General features: G+C 45.7%; 1 protein-coding gene across 3 annotated transcripts in view; it reads left to right on the forward strand.

Moving 5' to 3' along the window:
- The first annotated feature begins 9,378 nt into the window (after positions 1-9,378).
- Positions 9,379-16,018, forward strand: part of ZDHHC18 (zinc finger DHHC-type palmitoyltransferase 18) — a 37,434-nt gene continuing 30,794 nt past the window's right edge. For 2 of the 3 annotated variants that reach the window (XM_056847674.1, XM_056847675.1), the window contains exon 1: positions 9,379-9,653. In XM_056847674.1, the coding sequence (XP_056703652.1) occupies positions 9,379-9,653 (275 nt within the window). The remainder of the gene's footprint in view (positions 9,654-16,018) is intronic. The other variant, XR_008933250.1, reaches the window with a different exon arrangement.

The raw sequence follows: 16,018 nt of genomic DNA on the forward strand, positions 1-16,018 counted from the left end.
GCAAACCGATTAGTAACCGATTAGTGACCATTTGCAAACCAGTTAGTAACCGATTAGTGATTGATTGCAAACTGATTAGTAACCAATTGTAAACCGATTAGTAACCAATTGCAAACTGACTAGTAACCGATTGTAAACCGATTAGTAACCAATTGCAAACTGATTAGTAACTGATTAGTGATTGATTGTAAACAGATTAGTGACAGATTAGTAACTGATTGCAAACCGATTAGTAACTGATTGCTAACTGATTAGTGACCGATTGCAAACTGAATAGTAGCCGATTAGTGATTGAATGCAAACCGATTAGTAACCAATTAGTAACTTATTGCAAATTGATTACTAACCGCTTAGTAACCACTTAGTAACCACTTAGTAACCACTTAGTAATTGATTGCAAATGAATAGTAACCAATGTGTAAACTTATTGCTAATCTATTAGTAACTGATTAGTAACCAATTAGTAAATGATTAGTAACCAATTGTAAACTAATTAGTAACTGATTAGTAGCCGATTAGCAACTGAATGAAAATTGATTAGTGGCTGATTGTAAACCAACTAGTAAATACTTACTAACCAATTAATAACTTATTAGTAACCTAATAGTAGTTAATTAGTAACTGATTAGTAACCGATTAGTTACTGATTGCAAACCGATTAGTAACCAATTAGTAGCTGATTAGTGACCGATTGTGAACTGTTTAGTAACCGATTGCAAACCGATTAGTAACTGATTAGTAATTGATTGCAAACCAATTAGTAACCGATTAGTAGCCAATTAGTGACTGATTAGTAACTGATTAGTGACTGATTAGTAACTGAATGCAAACCAATTGGTAACTGATTGGTAACTGATTGCTAATTGATTAGTAACTGGTTACAAACCGATTAGTAACTTATTGCAAACCGATTGGTGACCAATTGTAAACCAATTGGTAACTGATTAGTAACCGATTAGTAACTGATTGCAAACCGATTAGTAACCTATTGGTGACTGATCGCAAACCGATTAGTAGCTGATTAGTAAGCAATTAGTGACCGATTGCAAACCGATTAGTAACCAATTAGTAACTGATTGCAAACCAATTAGTAACCAATTAGTGACCGATTGCAAACCGATTAGTAACCAATTGGTAACTGATTGATAACTGATTAGTAACTGATTAGTAGCCAATTAGTGACTGATTAGTAACTGATTAGTGACTGATTAGTAACTGAATGCAAACCAATTAGTAACTGATTGCTAATTGATTAGTAACTGATTGCAAACTGATTAATAACCGATTAGTAACTTATTGCAAACCAATTAGTAACCGATTGGTGACCGATTGTAAACCAATTGGTAACCGATTAGTAACCGATTAGTAACTGATTGCAAACCGATTAGTAACCAATTAGTTACTGATCTCAAACCGATTAGTAACTGATTTGTAACTTGTTTTAAACCGATTAGTAACCAATTGGTAACCGATTAGTAACCAATTAGTAATTGATTGCAAATCGATTAGTAACCGATTGGTAACTGATTGCTAATTGATTAGTAACTGATTGTAAACCGATTAGTAGCCGATTAGTGACTGATTAGTAACTGATTGCAAACCGATTAATAACCAATTAGTAACCAATTAGTAACCAATTAGTAACTTATTGCAAGCCGATTAGTAATCGATTAGTCACTGATTGCAAACCGATTAGTAACCGTTTAGTGCCCGATCATAACAACAAGCTCCAACCACAACAACCACAACTTAACAAGGTAACAATCAAGCTTGAAGCACCTTGCAAAAGTGGGTTTAGACTTTTATCACCTTCTACAAGCTCAAAAGAGCCCCGTGGCGCAGAGTGTTAAGCTGCAGTACTGCAGTCAAAAGCTCTGCTCACGACCTGAGTTCGATCCCGACGGAAGTCGGTTTCAGGTAGCTGGCTCAAGGTTGACTCAGCCTTCCATCCTTCCGAGGTCGGTCAAATGAGTACCCAGCTTGCTGGGGGTAAAGGGAAGATGACTGGGGAAGGCACTGGCAAACCACTCCGCAAACAAGTCTGCCTTGGAAACATCGGGGTGTGATGTCACCCCATGGGTCAGGAATGACCCAGTGCTTGCACAGGGGACCTTTACCTTTACCTTTACAAGCTCATTATAATATTTTAACTACGCATATTACATCATAGCTTTTCATTGGGTTCAGAGGTCTAGGGGATGATCCATGGAAATCAGAATAACTTTCATTGGTTTACAAAAATAAGGAAAATCATTGGTTTACAGAAATATAAGAATAATTTCATTGGTTTAGATAATACTTGTTTAAAGCTATTGTTAGTGCACCTAGTATTTCTATCTAGTTACAATTAATCTTTCCCTCCCTTGACATCCCAGCCACCCTGGCGTCTTGGTCTGTTTGTTACAACCCTGGCCAACCTTGGGAAGAACAAGCAATATTGTATAGCTATCTCTTCTTGAATTCTTTTCTGTCTGTCTTCTAAATATATCTGTCCAGAAGCCCTCTGATTTTGGAGCTTTTTAATAATAATTTTCAATTTTTAACTCTCACAGTCCTCAGTAGGTTGGCTGGGTGAGTGGTTTGCAAGGATGGGTTTTTTTTTAAAAAAAAAACCCTGGTTGCAACTGTAGCTCTTTTGGTTTTGATATGTGTATTGTTGCCATGTATGCTGCCTTTGATATGTAAATTGTGGCGGGCTGCACTGGAAAGGATGGTAGAGCGGAAAACTGCAACTGCCCTCGTGTTTTTGCATGGCTATGAGGGGGGCCAGAGTGATAATCAAGTCCTGCTTCAGGATGTGTATCAAAGGGGGGAATGAGACGGGAGGGGAAAAGCCTGAATTGATACGGGCAGCTCCATGAGCTTGGGCAGTGAGGGAAAGGTCGGGTTCAGCACAAAACATCTTCGTGTGCTGAGACGGGAGAGGAAAAGGGTGAAGGATGGAGGGAACTGGATGGGGCTGGAGGCAGCTTTCTGTGTAAGGTTGGAGACAGCCTTCTGTGTGTCTTTGTTTTGGTAATGTGAAACTAACCAAATAAGCTATGAAGGCACTGAATGTTAACGTGCCACTACTAACTTGAAACTAAGATAAAAGTCATTGCACCGAATTGCTCGGGGCTCAGTCTTTGTGCCTGCTAAGGCGGGCTGAGTCGCAGCTGCAAATAAATCACTGTTTTTCTCGACTCGGGTCTCTCTCCGCCTCAAACCCCCGTTTTTCTGCAACACTCTTTCAGCCCTTAAAAAAATTTGTTTCACAGCTGAGTCATGGCAATTTGAACACCATTGGTCAGCTGTGAAGGGGGAAAGGGCTGTGAGGAAGACTGTGGGAGATTATTGGCACCTCCGTGCTAATGTGATGGAGGGGGAAAGAGAGGTGGGGCGACAAGGGTTGCGAGCTGCCCGGAGACCAGACATGCAGGCACCAGCCCTGGCAGCTCCTACTCTGCCCTCGGGAGCTTTTTGTGCAAGCAGCCATAGATGTCTATGGAAAAACCCAGTAAAATCTTTGCCAAGTTGGTTGCGCTTGGTCTAATGTGTACAGCGAGCCTATTTCCAACGCCAATTGCACTCTGGTGTGGCCAAGAAACAGAACTCAAGATGGGGCAACCGTGGATAAAACAGGGTTAGTCCCCACGCCAATGGGGTCTCGGAGTGTTTCTTGTATATGATTGGTGAATATCTGTTGATTCCTGTGGGGAAAAGTAGAATACTGCACTTGGGAAATAACGATGGCAGGATCTACCTACCTGGGGGTTCACTACCTGGGGTGCTACAGGATATGCAGAGTGTGCACACGCACAGAACATATAGAGATCTCCTGCGTTCTCACCCATGCAAGGGAATCATTTCCACATACAAGCTTTCCTTATTGCCATGCCGCATCCCGAGAGCCATTTTGCTAGTAGAGAAATACAAGACGGTGTAACTGGGTAATTCTGCTCCTTAGTGAGCATTTCAAGTGGACCGGCTTGAGTGTGTATAATTCAGAAGTCAAAGCCATTTGTCTCTCTTTTGACCACATCTTTAACTGTTTACTAATGGGGCAATCCGTTTTTTATTGCTCTCTGTAAGGGGGAATTCTGTACCAGTTCCCTTAGATCTGTTTTTCAGAGTGGTGTGAACATTTTTTTTTTTTGCTTTGAAGGGGTAAAGCTTTGTTCCATTTAACCTAAAATAGTCATTTTTATTAGGGCAAACCATAAATCGATAATTGCTTCCCTTAAGTTAAATTCAAAGCAGTCATTTAGTAACGTTCCATGGTAAAAGGAATACTTACAGTATCTTAAAGAAGGTCCAGATGATAGATTTATGTTGCATGGTCTACATGTTAATATCAATAAACCTTTTGTTTTATATTCTGGGGGGCAGAGTTTTGCCTTCATTAATCTTAACACAGTTCATGTAGTTGTATTTTAATTTGGTTCAGCCGTTCCAGTTTTATTTAAATGTATTACCCGTGTTCAGCAATTCAAGTTGTGTTCTAATTTATTACTTGGATCCATTAAGCACCTCTGTTCAGTAGGCAAGCGTTATCTTTTAAGCAACAAATAATGTTTTCTCAATTGTACCTAAGTGGGCGTATTTGCTAAGGCATTCTCCATGCAGATTGGTAGAATATCCAGTCACATTATTTTTTTGCATATCCTACAATTCAGTCCCTTGCAATTACCTCTCTTGTGCAGATTTTCCTGAAGGCTAGATTAGGGTCTGCCCTATGTTCAGTTGTGTTGGCATGTAAAATCTATTTCAGACATTGTTTTAAGTAGACTTCCCAGCTATTTATACAAACTTGTGCCATTTTGTTCTAAGGAGAGCCAGAGTGGTGTAGTGGTTAAGAGCAGTGGTTTGGAGCTGTGGACTCTAATCTGGAGAGCCGAGTTTGATTCCCCACTCCTCCACATGAGCGACGGACGCTAATCTGGTGAACCCAGTTGGTTTCCCCACTCCTCCACATGTAGCCTGCTGGGTGAACTTGGGCTGGTCACAGCTCTCAGAGCTCTCTCAGCCCCATCTACCTCGCAGGGTGTCTGTTGAGGGGAAGGGAAGGTGATTGTAAGCCGGTTTGAGCCTTCCTTAAGTGGTAGAGAAAGTCGACATATAAAAACCAACTCTTCCTCCTCCTCTTCTTCGCAACAGCTTTTCAGACTCTCCAACCAAGATGCATTCTTCAGTCCTGCTACCTGTATTCCTAGAGGTGTCAGCAATTGAAATTTGGGGCCTTTTGCAAGCAAAATAGTACTCTCCCCTCCTTTCATATTGATTTGTACATTAGAGCTCTGTCGCTGTTATCATTGCCACTTAACCTCTGAATGCCTTACATGAATATTTTAAAAGCACATGAGAGAACGGGAACCTATAAAGAAATTGAGTTTCTTGGAATACTCCAGGAAACTTTCCCCCCTTTACCACTTTGCTAATAAGAGAACAACTGTGCAGTTGTGTAGCGGAAGTGTTTGTTAAGAATGAAGAAGAAGAGTTGGTTTATATATGCCGACTTTCTCTGCCACTTAAGGGATTCACTGGCTCAGCAGCTCTTGAATCTCAGCTTCTGCCCTTCCCAAATATATATGAAGCCTCTGGAACTCTGAAAGTGCTATATAAATGCCAAAATAGAAGTGTTCTGTAACCACCAATCAATAGGTGGCTCATAGGGGAAAGCAAGTTCCTGGCAGTTGATCTGACCGATTGTGACGACCACGTGCTTTCTCAGGACAGTGACCGAGGTGGTTTTTGTTATGGCGTGGATTGCAAGTGGTCAGTAAAGCAATGTTAACAAATAACTGGGCTGGATTATTTGCTGCAGTTATAGAGGAAGCCTGGGGAGGTGGAATAGGGATCTGAAGTGATTTCTGCTACTTCCACCCTCCCCTTCTGGAGTGATTCACACCAACATCTTCCTTTCACAGTGCGCAAAAGAAAGTTTTACTGTCTCTTCCTTAGAAAGGCTCAGTGTTTAGTGGTTTGGTAGATAAGAAAAGGAACGTAGTCAGTTATCAGCTCTGCTTTAGAACATTTGCAACTTTACACACGTACAGCTTTACTGAATTGACAGGGTGTTTCAGACAGAGAAAGAAAAAGAATTATGTCATTTGGAACTCCTCCTTATACCCGCGAATCTCAGCCTATTGAAATAGAGTTAGCTTGTCTCCTGGGGCATTTTCCTCACTCCCTTCACAAGTCCCTAATCTACTATCTCTAAGGTAGCACAGGATACCTGTTCCTTCCTCTCTGTCGGCTCCTGAGCCCTATGTATCCTACAGATTTCTGAGTTCTTTTCCTCCACTGGGTGAAGAGCCAGCATGGTGTGGTGGTTAAGAGCAGTGGTTTAGAGCAGTGGACTCTAATCTGGAGAACCGGGTTTGATTCCCCACTCCTCCACATGAGCGGCAGATGCTAATCTGATGAACCGGGTTAGTTTCCCTGCTCCTCCACATGAAGCCAGCTGGGTGACCTTGGGCTGGTCACAGCTCTCTTAGAGCTCTCAGCCTCACCTACCTCACAGGGTGTCTGTTGTGGGGAAGGATCCCTGCCTATAGGGCAAGTAGGCAGACACTAAATGGCATCAGCCAATGAAAGGCTGTGAAACCTCTGGGAGGAGGAGGAAGAGAGTTGGTTTTTATATGCTGACTTTCTCTAACACTTAAGGAAGAATCAAACCGGCTTACAATCAGGGATTGTGCTGGGATTCCTGGAGGGTGGAACTAGAGGCTGTCCATCACACATATGAAAAGTGCAATTCTTACTTGGGAGTGAGAAGGTGCTGTCTACAAGCAGCTGTGGTCTCCTGGCTGACAGTTGAGTGGACCAGGTTGCCTTTTCCTTCCCATATCTAGCTGCAGTACTGCAGAGGCAGACTGTCTCTCTCCACATCTGGAGAGTGGTTGGGAATATGTCTGCTGCCTGATTGAGATCTAGGCTGAGTTTCCCGCCCTGTTAACCTATTCAAGCCAGCCAAGTGAATCCAGGACCGGCCCAAGAGTTAAGAATTGTATATACATTCTTTTTGTCTACATTTTATTTTTGTGTTTGTAGGCTTGTGAGTCCCCAGTGGAGGAGGAAAAGCAAGATAGAAATACTTAAATTAATATATTAGAGCTGTGTTTCTTAACCTTTAGCCCACATCTGCCCACCACGTATGCACCATTATCTGGGAAAGCGCCCCACCCAGCTGCAAATAAAAGACAAAAGTACTTCAGACAAGGCAACTATTGTTCGTTTAGGAATATTTATGATACATGATATAAAACACAGATCCCCAGGCATTCATTCAATGAGACCCTGGTGCCAGATGATAATTCCAGAAGGGCAGCAGTTTTAGCCTGTTGCAGCAATAATGAACAGGTCCAGGTTAAAGACTTCAGCATAAATTAAGTGCCTCGGATGAAGTGAGATCTGACTCACTGACACTCCAGATGAATTACAACAGGAGTCCTTAACATGGTGCCCATGTGTGCCATGGCACTCGCCAACACCTTTTTTGGCACCTAGGGTTGCCAGGTCCCTCTTCCCCACCGGTGGGAGGTTTTTGGGGCAGAGCCTGAGGAGGGCGGGGTTTGGAGAGGAGAAGGACTTCAATGCCATAGAGTCCAATTGCCAAAGCGACTTTTCTCCAGGTGAACTGATCTCTATCGGCTAGAGATCTCCTGCTAGTAACTGGAGGATGGCAACCCTACTGGAGACCAAGTCCTATGAGAAAGGTTGAAGGAGCTGGGTATGTTTAGCCTGAAGAGAAGACTGAGAAGTGATATGATAACCATCTTCACGTACTTGAAGGGCTGTCATATAGAGGAGGGTGCCGAGTTGTTTTCTGTTGCCCCAGAAGGTCGGACCAGAACCAACGGGTTGAAATTAAAAGAGACTTTAGGAAGAACTTTCCAACAGAGCAGTTCCTCCGTGGAACAGGCTTCCTCGGGAGGTGGTAAGCTCTCCTCCTGTTGAATTTGAATTCTAAATAGATCGTGATCTTGTGGATTATTGTACACACACACACAAAATAAAGGACTCTGAACTTGTAGCTTTCTTTTAACTCCGCAGTTCCCAACCTTTTTTTGACCAGGGACCACTAGGACTTTTTTGTTCGGTGCAGGGACCCCAAGGTTCAAAATAAAAATTCCGAGAATTTGAAAATAAACTTTAATCATAACTGTTAGTTAAACATTAAACTTAGAATAATATTTGAATATATATATTTTTATAATAGAGAACTTTTAATTGAAAATATTAATTTATTATGGGTTTATAACTTTCTTTCGTGGACCTTAATTTAGTTCTCGCGGACCCCTGGGGGTTCACGGACCCCTGGTTGGAAACCAGTGTTTTAACTGAACAAACATTTACTTATTATAGGGAGGTTAAACATGGGATGCATAATAAAAGCTGTCCTGTCGCTTAATAGTTTGAGGAATATGTCCTCTTTCATAGCCAGTCCGTCTCAACAGTTTAACTGCAGCCCGTCAGAACGCAGCAGAATGTCACATACGCTGACTGTGTGCTGCAGCGCTGTTCCCTGAGATCATTCAAATAAATAAATACACTGAACTAGCATTCCTGATCCAGACAAAACTCGTCGTCCCGTTCCCAACACCTTCCCTGGAGGTTTTTAAGCAGAGGTTAGATGGCCGTCTGTCAGCAACGGTGAGTCTATGACCTTGGGCAGATGATGAGAGGGAGGGCACCTTGGCCATCTTCTGGGCATGGAGTAGGGGGTCACTGGGGGAGTGGTGGTGGGGGAGGTAGTTGTGAATGACCTGCGTTGTGCAGGGGGTTGGGCTAGACGACCCTGGGGGTCCCTTCCAACTCTATGAATCAGACCCTTGGCCCGTCAAAGTCAGCACTGTCTACTGAGACCGGCAGAGGCTCTCCTGGGGCCTTCCGCGTGCCAAGCAGAGGCTCTCCCACCGAGCCTCCACCCTTGAACCCCCAACCCTTTTGTGAGGAAAAAAAAGCGTGTTTTTATTTTATTTTATTATTATTTCTGAGCAGCCGCTTTTTGGGAAGTTCGCCGGAAACGTGCTGTTTTTTGGCTGTTGTTTTTTTTTGCTCTCCCATTCCCCCCCCCCTCCCCTCGGAGGAGAATTTGGCGGGAGCGGCAGCGATGGGAGAATTTGGCGGGAGCGGCTGCAATGGGCACTCCCGGCCGGCGAGGCTGAGGGGGGCGCTGCAGCGGGAGGCCTCAGCCGGCGGTGGGAGGCGAGGAGGAGGAGAACGGAGGGGGGCGGGACGAGGGGACGGTTCCCGTTGGCTGCCTCTCCCTCCGCCGGTGGGCCGGGGCGGGGCGACGGAGCCCGGCCCGCCCCCCCGCCCGCTTTCTTGCCTGCCGGGCGGTCCAGGCGGTGCCGCTCGGTGGGGTCTGCAGGGAGGGCCGCCGCCATCGTCGCCATGAAGGAGTGCGAGTACCGGCAGATCCCGCCGGGCACCCCGGCGGCGCCGCCCTCCTCCGCCTCCTCCTCCTCGGCGGAGCCCCCCGGGGCGGCCTCGGGGGCCGCCGCCCCCGCAGCCGCCCCGGCCGGCCTCCAGCGCCGCAAATGGGAGGCCTTCCCCGGGCGCAACCGCTTCTACTGCGGCGGCCGCCTCATGCTGGCCAGGCACAGCGGCGTCTTCCTCCTCACGCTCGGCCTCGTCGTGCTCACCAGCGGCCTCTTCTTCGCCTTCGAGTGAGTGCGGAGGCGGAGGGGGTCTCTCTCTCTCTCTCTCCCCCCCCCCGCCATCATTTCATTTTACATTGTTTTAATTTTGATAGTCCTACCCAGCTTTCCTCCCCAGTGGGCACGCCGGGCGGCTTACAGCATCCGCCTCGATTTTATCATAACGGCAGCCCTGTGAGGTAGGCGAGGAGGAGAGAGAACGTGTGGGGAGGGGCCGTGGCTCAGTGGTAGAGCCTCTGCTTGGCATGCAGAGGGTCCCAGGTTCAATCCTCCTGCGTCTCCAGTTAAAGGGACTAGGCAGGTAGGTAATGTGAAAGACCTCTGCCTGAGACCCTGGAGAGCCGCTGCCGGTCTGAGTAGACAATACTGATGTTGATGGACCAAGGGTCTGGTTCAGTATAAGGCAGCTTCATATGTTCATATGACTTTTGGGGAGGGGCTGTGGCTCAGTGGTAGAGTATCTGCTCGGCATGCAGAAGGTCCCAGGTTCAATCCCCAACATCTCCAGTTAAAGGGACTAGGCAAGTGGGTGATGCGGAAGACCTCTGCCTGAGACCTTGGAGAGCCGCTGCCGGTCTGAGTAGACAATAGTGACTTTGATGGACCAAGGGTCTGATTCAATATAAGGCAGCTTCATGCATTAGGAGGAACTGTGGCTCAGTGCCAGAAGGTCCCAGGTTCAATCCCCAGCGTCTCCAGTTAATGGGACTAGGCAGGTAGGTGATGTGAAAGACCCCTGCCTGAGACCCTGGAAAGCCGTTGCCGGTCCGAGTAGACATACTGCCTTTGATGGACCAAGGGCCTGATTCAGTATAAGGCAGCTTCATGTGTTGGGAGGGACTGTGGCTCAGTGCCAGAAGGTCCCAGGTTCAATCCCCAGCGTCTCCAGTTAAAGGGACTAGGCAGGTAGGTGATGTGAAAGACCCCTGCCTGAGACCCTGGAGAGCCGTTGCCGGTCCGAGTAGACATACTGACTTTGATGGACCAAGGGCCTGATTCAGTATAAGGCAGCTTCATGTGTTGGGAGGGACTGTGGCTCAGTGCCAGAAGGTCCCAGGTTCAATCCCCGGCGTCTCCAGTTAAAGGGACTAGGCAGGTAGGTGATGTGAAAGACGCCTGCCTGAGACCCTGGAAAGCCGTTGCCGGTCCAAGTAGACATACTGACTTTGATGGACCAAGGGCCTGATTCGGTATAAGGCAGCTTCATGTGTTGGGAGGGACTGTGGCTCAGTGCCAGAAGGTCCCAGGTTCAATCCCCGGCATCTCCAGTTAAAGGGACTAGGCAGGTAGGTGATGTGAAAGACCCCTGCCTGAGACCCTGGAGAGCCGCTGCCGGTCTGAGTAGACAGTAGTGACTTTGATGGACCAAGGGCCTGATACAGTATAAGGCAGCTTCATGTGTGTTCATGTGTGTGAGCAGCCTCAAGTCACCCAGTGAGCGTCAAAGTGAGCAAGGGTTGTTATTTGTTGTTTGTTTAGGTTCTAGTCCGACAATATGATTGTTATTTATTTAGGTCATAGTCCGACAGTCTAACAGGCTGGAGGGTGAAAGATTCAAAAGAGATAAAAGGAAGTATTTCTTCACACAACGCATAGTTAAATGGTGGGATTCCCTGCCCCAGGATGTGGTGATGGCTGCCAACTTGGAAGGCTTTAAGAGGGGAGCTGTATTATCCTGAGTCAAGCCAGAGTCATGTTCATGGAGGAGAGGGGTGTTCATAGAGGAGAGGGGTATTTATGGCTATTAGTAAGAATGGCATACCTGTTCTCTCCAGGATCAGAGGAGCATGCCTATGATATTAGGTGCTGTGGAACACAGGCAGGACAATGCTGCTGTAGCCGTCTTGTTTGTGGGCTTCCCGGAGGCACCTGGTTGGGCCACTGTGTGAACAGACTGCTGGACTTGATGACCTTGGTCTGTTCCAGCATGGCCTTTCTTATGTTAACTAATGTTTGTATCCTCCTTCTTAACCTCAATGATTCTCACAAGAATCATAAAAGTGCCGTGGGCACTGGACCTCCTGTATAAATAACAAAATAATCATTATAAGTTGGTTTGATAGTAATCAATAGAACAAAATAATCAAAGAAATGTCAGTAGTAAGGTATTGTTATGAAATATTATTAAAATGTAAAATTGATAGTAAGGGTTATAATAAAATCATTAATGTGTCCTTTTTAACAGCAAAGATGTAAAAAAGTAAAGCCGCTGAATAAAAATATTGGTACTGTGGCAAGTTCCAAAATGTTCAGGATTTAGATCAAACAGGAAAAGGAGCATCAATTGTCATGTGAAGGATTGGGCTCCTCTCCCTCTACCACTGTGTGATACAAAGAATGTTGCAATAAGTTTATGGGGAGTGCTGGGTTCAAATTCTGACTTTGCCATGAACCTTGGTTTAGCCATTCTCTCAACCACTCAAGGTTGCTAGGAGAAAATGGAGGAGATTAGAATCTGATATACCACCCATGTTTCTCTACATTTTTACGGGAGGAGCCGTGGCTCAGTATTAGAGCATCTGCTTTGCATGCAGAGAGGGTCTCTTATACAGTCCATGGCATTTCTAGTTTAAAAGGATAAAGTAGTAAGTGGTGTGAAAGACCTGCACCTGAGACCCTTGAGAGGTTCTGCCAGTCCTAGTAGACAAGACTGATCTTGAAAGACCAAAGCTTTCATGCTGTGCTTTGCTAGGACTCATCTTTCTCCCTTCTCATCTTGCAAAATTGGACCATCAGAAAATTCAGCTTCATTCAGCATCTCACAGCTCAGACTTAGGGGTACATTGTCAGGAAAAGTAAGCCAATAGTTTCCCCTTCTGCCCTGTACCCTCTTTCTCGCTCCCCTCCCCCTGAGAGCCAGCTTGGTGTAGTGGTTAAGAGTGGTGGTTTGGAGCGGTGGAGTCTGATCTGGAGAACCGGCTTGATTCCCCACTCCTCTACATGAGCGGCGGAGGCTAATCTGGTGAACTGGATTTGTTTCCTCTCTCCTACCCACCTTGGGCCAGTCATGCTCTCTCAGCCTCACCTACCTTACAGGGTGTCTGTTGTGGGGAGGGGAAAGGAAGGTGATTGTAAGACAGTTTGATTCTTCCTTAAGTGGTAGAGAAAGTCGGCATATAAAAAGCAACTCTTCTTCTTCTTCCCCTGGTTTATCCTTTATTAGCCACCCCTGGAGGGAAGGTTTGGACTTTGGCCATCCTTGAGTCTGCTTCTGCCTGATTAGGGCATCCAACTAACTGCTCTTTTGGATACAGGAGCCCTAGCTTTTCACCTTGGAAATGGGCCCCAGCCATCCTTGTGGCCCCTTGCTTTCTGGATGTGAAGATTTCATCAGTTTCTTAAGGTTCACAAATTCCTCAGACCTCTGAGAACTGAATGACAGAAGAGCCCTGCAATGTGGGTATGCACTTCGGCAAGGCTCTTGGGGTTCTGGGGGGTAGGAAGAAGAGAGAGCCCTTTTGCACAAAGTGGAAAGAAGGGTGGTGGTGAAATACTTCCTCTTTCCTCCTCCTCCTATATGCCCTGCAAATGGATCTGAAGTAATGTTTCCACAACGAACCCTCTCTGAGATGATGTGAGATGGAGAAAGCTGACCTGCATCTTATCAAGAAATTGATGGTTGTGATGACTTCAGGGGTTATCTTGGGGCAAATGATCAAGCATTCAAGCCGCTAAGTTTAATTGCCAACTTGTGAGTACCTCCAAATCCTCCTTCATATCCCTAGCACCTTGGAAATGCTGCATCTAGCTTGGTGACATAAAGGGCACTCTTTATGTGTTCCTTCTAGATATGGGAATAATCCCCACCACCACCACTGGACATCAGCTCATTCATTATATTGCTCAACAAGGATATTGCAGACCTTGAGAAAATGCAGAAAAGAGCAACCAAAATGATCAGGGGACTGGAGCAGCTGCCCTATGAGTAATGGTTAAAACACTTAGGGCTGTTTAGCTTGGAAAGAAGGTAGCTAAGGGGAGACATGATAGAGGTCTATAAAGTTATGCATGGTATGGAGAGCGTGGACAGGGAGAAGCTTTTCTCCTTCATAATACCAGAATGCAGGGTCATCTGCTGAAGCTGGAGGGTGAGAGATTCAAAACAGACAAAAGGAAGTATTTCTTCACACAACACATAGTTAAATTGTGGAACTCCCTGCCCCAGGGTGTGGTGATGGCTTCCAACTTGGAAAATTCTAAGGGGAGTGGACATGTTCATGGAGGAGAGGGCTATTCTTGGCTACTAGTAAAAATGAATATTAGTCATGATGCGTACCTGTTCTTGCCAGTATCAGAGGAGCATGCCTATTATATTAGGTGCTGTGGTACACAGGCAGGATAATGCTGCTGTAGTCGTCTTGTTTGTGGTCTTCTTAGAGGCACCTGGTTGGCCACTGTGTGAACAGACTGCTGGACTTGATGGACCTTGGTCTGATCCAGCATGACCTTTCTTATGTTCTTATCACTTGAAAGGTTGAAGATCCTCAGCACTCCGAACAGTGGAACAAGTGAATGACTGTGTAACCTTCAACTCATTGTGTGATATAACCTCAGCTTTTCCGAGCCATTTTGAGCTTGTGTGCGTGAGCAGAAGATGTTTTAGGCCATGTTAGCATCCTTGTGGAGGAAATTTGGAGAATTTGGGCTGCTTTTCAATATACGGTGGCTGTGCGGAGGTCACTTGGAACTTCCTGCTCTGTGCCATGTTGCAAGTAACATATGATATGCCGGCTCGTGGTGTTCATCAGCCTGTACTGTATGGTTCAGCTGCTGGAGTTGTTTGGCAGCAATAGAAAGACCAATCAGCGGCTGCATGCCAGGCATTTTCCAGCAGTCTCCATATGGTTACCCTATCATGAGGCTGTTAATTTCTCTCTAGCATACCTCAAAGGCTCATTTTAAGCTTCCTCTACTAGATGCTTTGGTGGTCAACAGGGTGTCTGGTCTTTTTCCAGAAAAATAAAATCAAAGGTCCAGTGTTTTCTGCGATGACAGACTAACACAGCTGTCCCTTTGCAATCATCATGGAAAGCTTCCCCCCCCCCAGAAAGACATCATATTAAAAGCCCCAGTTAATTTTTGCATGTTTTGTTATATGCACGCTCTGACCAGTGGGGCTGCAGCTGCCTTCTGGGATTAGCGCCTCCAGGGAAGGGAACTGATAAGGATGATGGGAAGTAAGAAATTTTAAGGGATGAGTGGGGAAGGCTTTTACTGCATGCCCTTCCTCAGAGGGAAGTCCAGGGAGAGCAGTATTAGGCAGCATGGTGTGGTTTTGCAGCTGAGCTTGAGAGATGCATCAGCTTCCTTTAATCCTCTTGTGTGTGGATATCAGGAAGTATAAGGGCAGCTTGCATGTGAGTGTTGAAGTCTCTGTGATTACTGGTGCTTATAATAGTAAAATCCTTTTGCAGAGTAGGGAGGAGGGGGTCAGTGTTTGGCATTTTCCTTATGTAAACAGCTGCTGGCTCCCTTGCACGTCCAGCTTGCCTTGCCTTTGGTGGTTATTTAATCTTGGGCTTGTAGTGTTGAGGCCCTTGGGTTCGGTGCTTGCAGTTCCTGATAGCAGTTTCCTGTGCAGTAAAGCAGGGCAGCTTCAGCCTGGAAAGTGGAGTCATAGGCTGCGTCTACATTACCAGAGATCCATGGCTGAGGTGTCTTATTGCATGTTTAAGCAATCTATGTGACCTGAATGGTAGGCAGTTACTGGTGTGGTTGTGGTGTTTGTATCTGCACCGTATGTCAGGAGCAGTTCTGTCCCCGTTCTCCCTCCCCACCCCCTGTTGATCGCATAGTGCATACCTTTCTTTCTTTCCCCCTGTTCTTAGACCGGGGTCTTGAACAATAAAACCATAAAACTTAAATAAGACCCATCTCTAAAAACACCTCCCTTTGACTCTTCTTTGCAGCTTCCAAAAAGCAAGCAACAAAATAAGTACGCTGAGGGTCAGGGTCCTTTAAGAGGAACTGAACTTTGTACTCCAAAGTTGCTTGAGAAGATGTGGACCATTTGTTAAAACGAGGTATAATCCATTTTAGCCTAAGTTGGTACACTTAAGGACAATGCAAAAGGATATGTACCAAGGAGTCCGCTGACTGAAGAGGGCAGGGACACAGCCAGTCTGAAAAAGGGATCTTTAGCACACAGCCCAGCAAAACCATTTTAAATGGGTGATTAAATCTTGAATGCTTAAAGATTCTATAGAACTTTGGACTAACCAGAGAATCCAGATAGGAAGGAAGATTACCCTTAGATGACAGGCCCAGGGCAAGTGCTGCTGTCGTCTTCTTCCTGTGGTTGGTTTGTAGCATCTGCACGTGCAACCATCTGTACCACTCTGCTGGTTGCTTGTAATCTTCATAGTTTGCACAAC

This window comes from Euleptes europaea, chromosome 3 (assembly GCF_029931775.1).
Source record: "Euleptes europaea isolate rEulEur1 chromosome 3, rEulEur1.hap1, whole genome shotgun sequence".
NCBI classification, from domain to species: Eukaryota; Metazoa; Chordata; class Lepidosauria; order Squamata; family Sphaerodactylidae; genus Euleptes; species Euleptes europaea.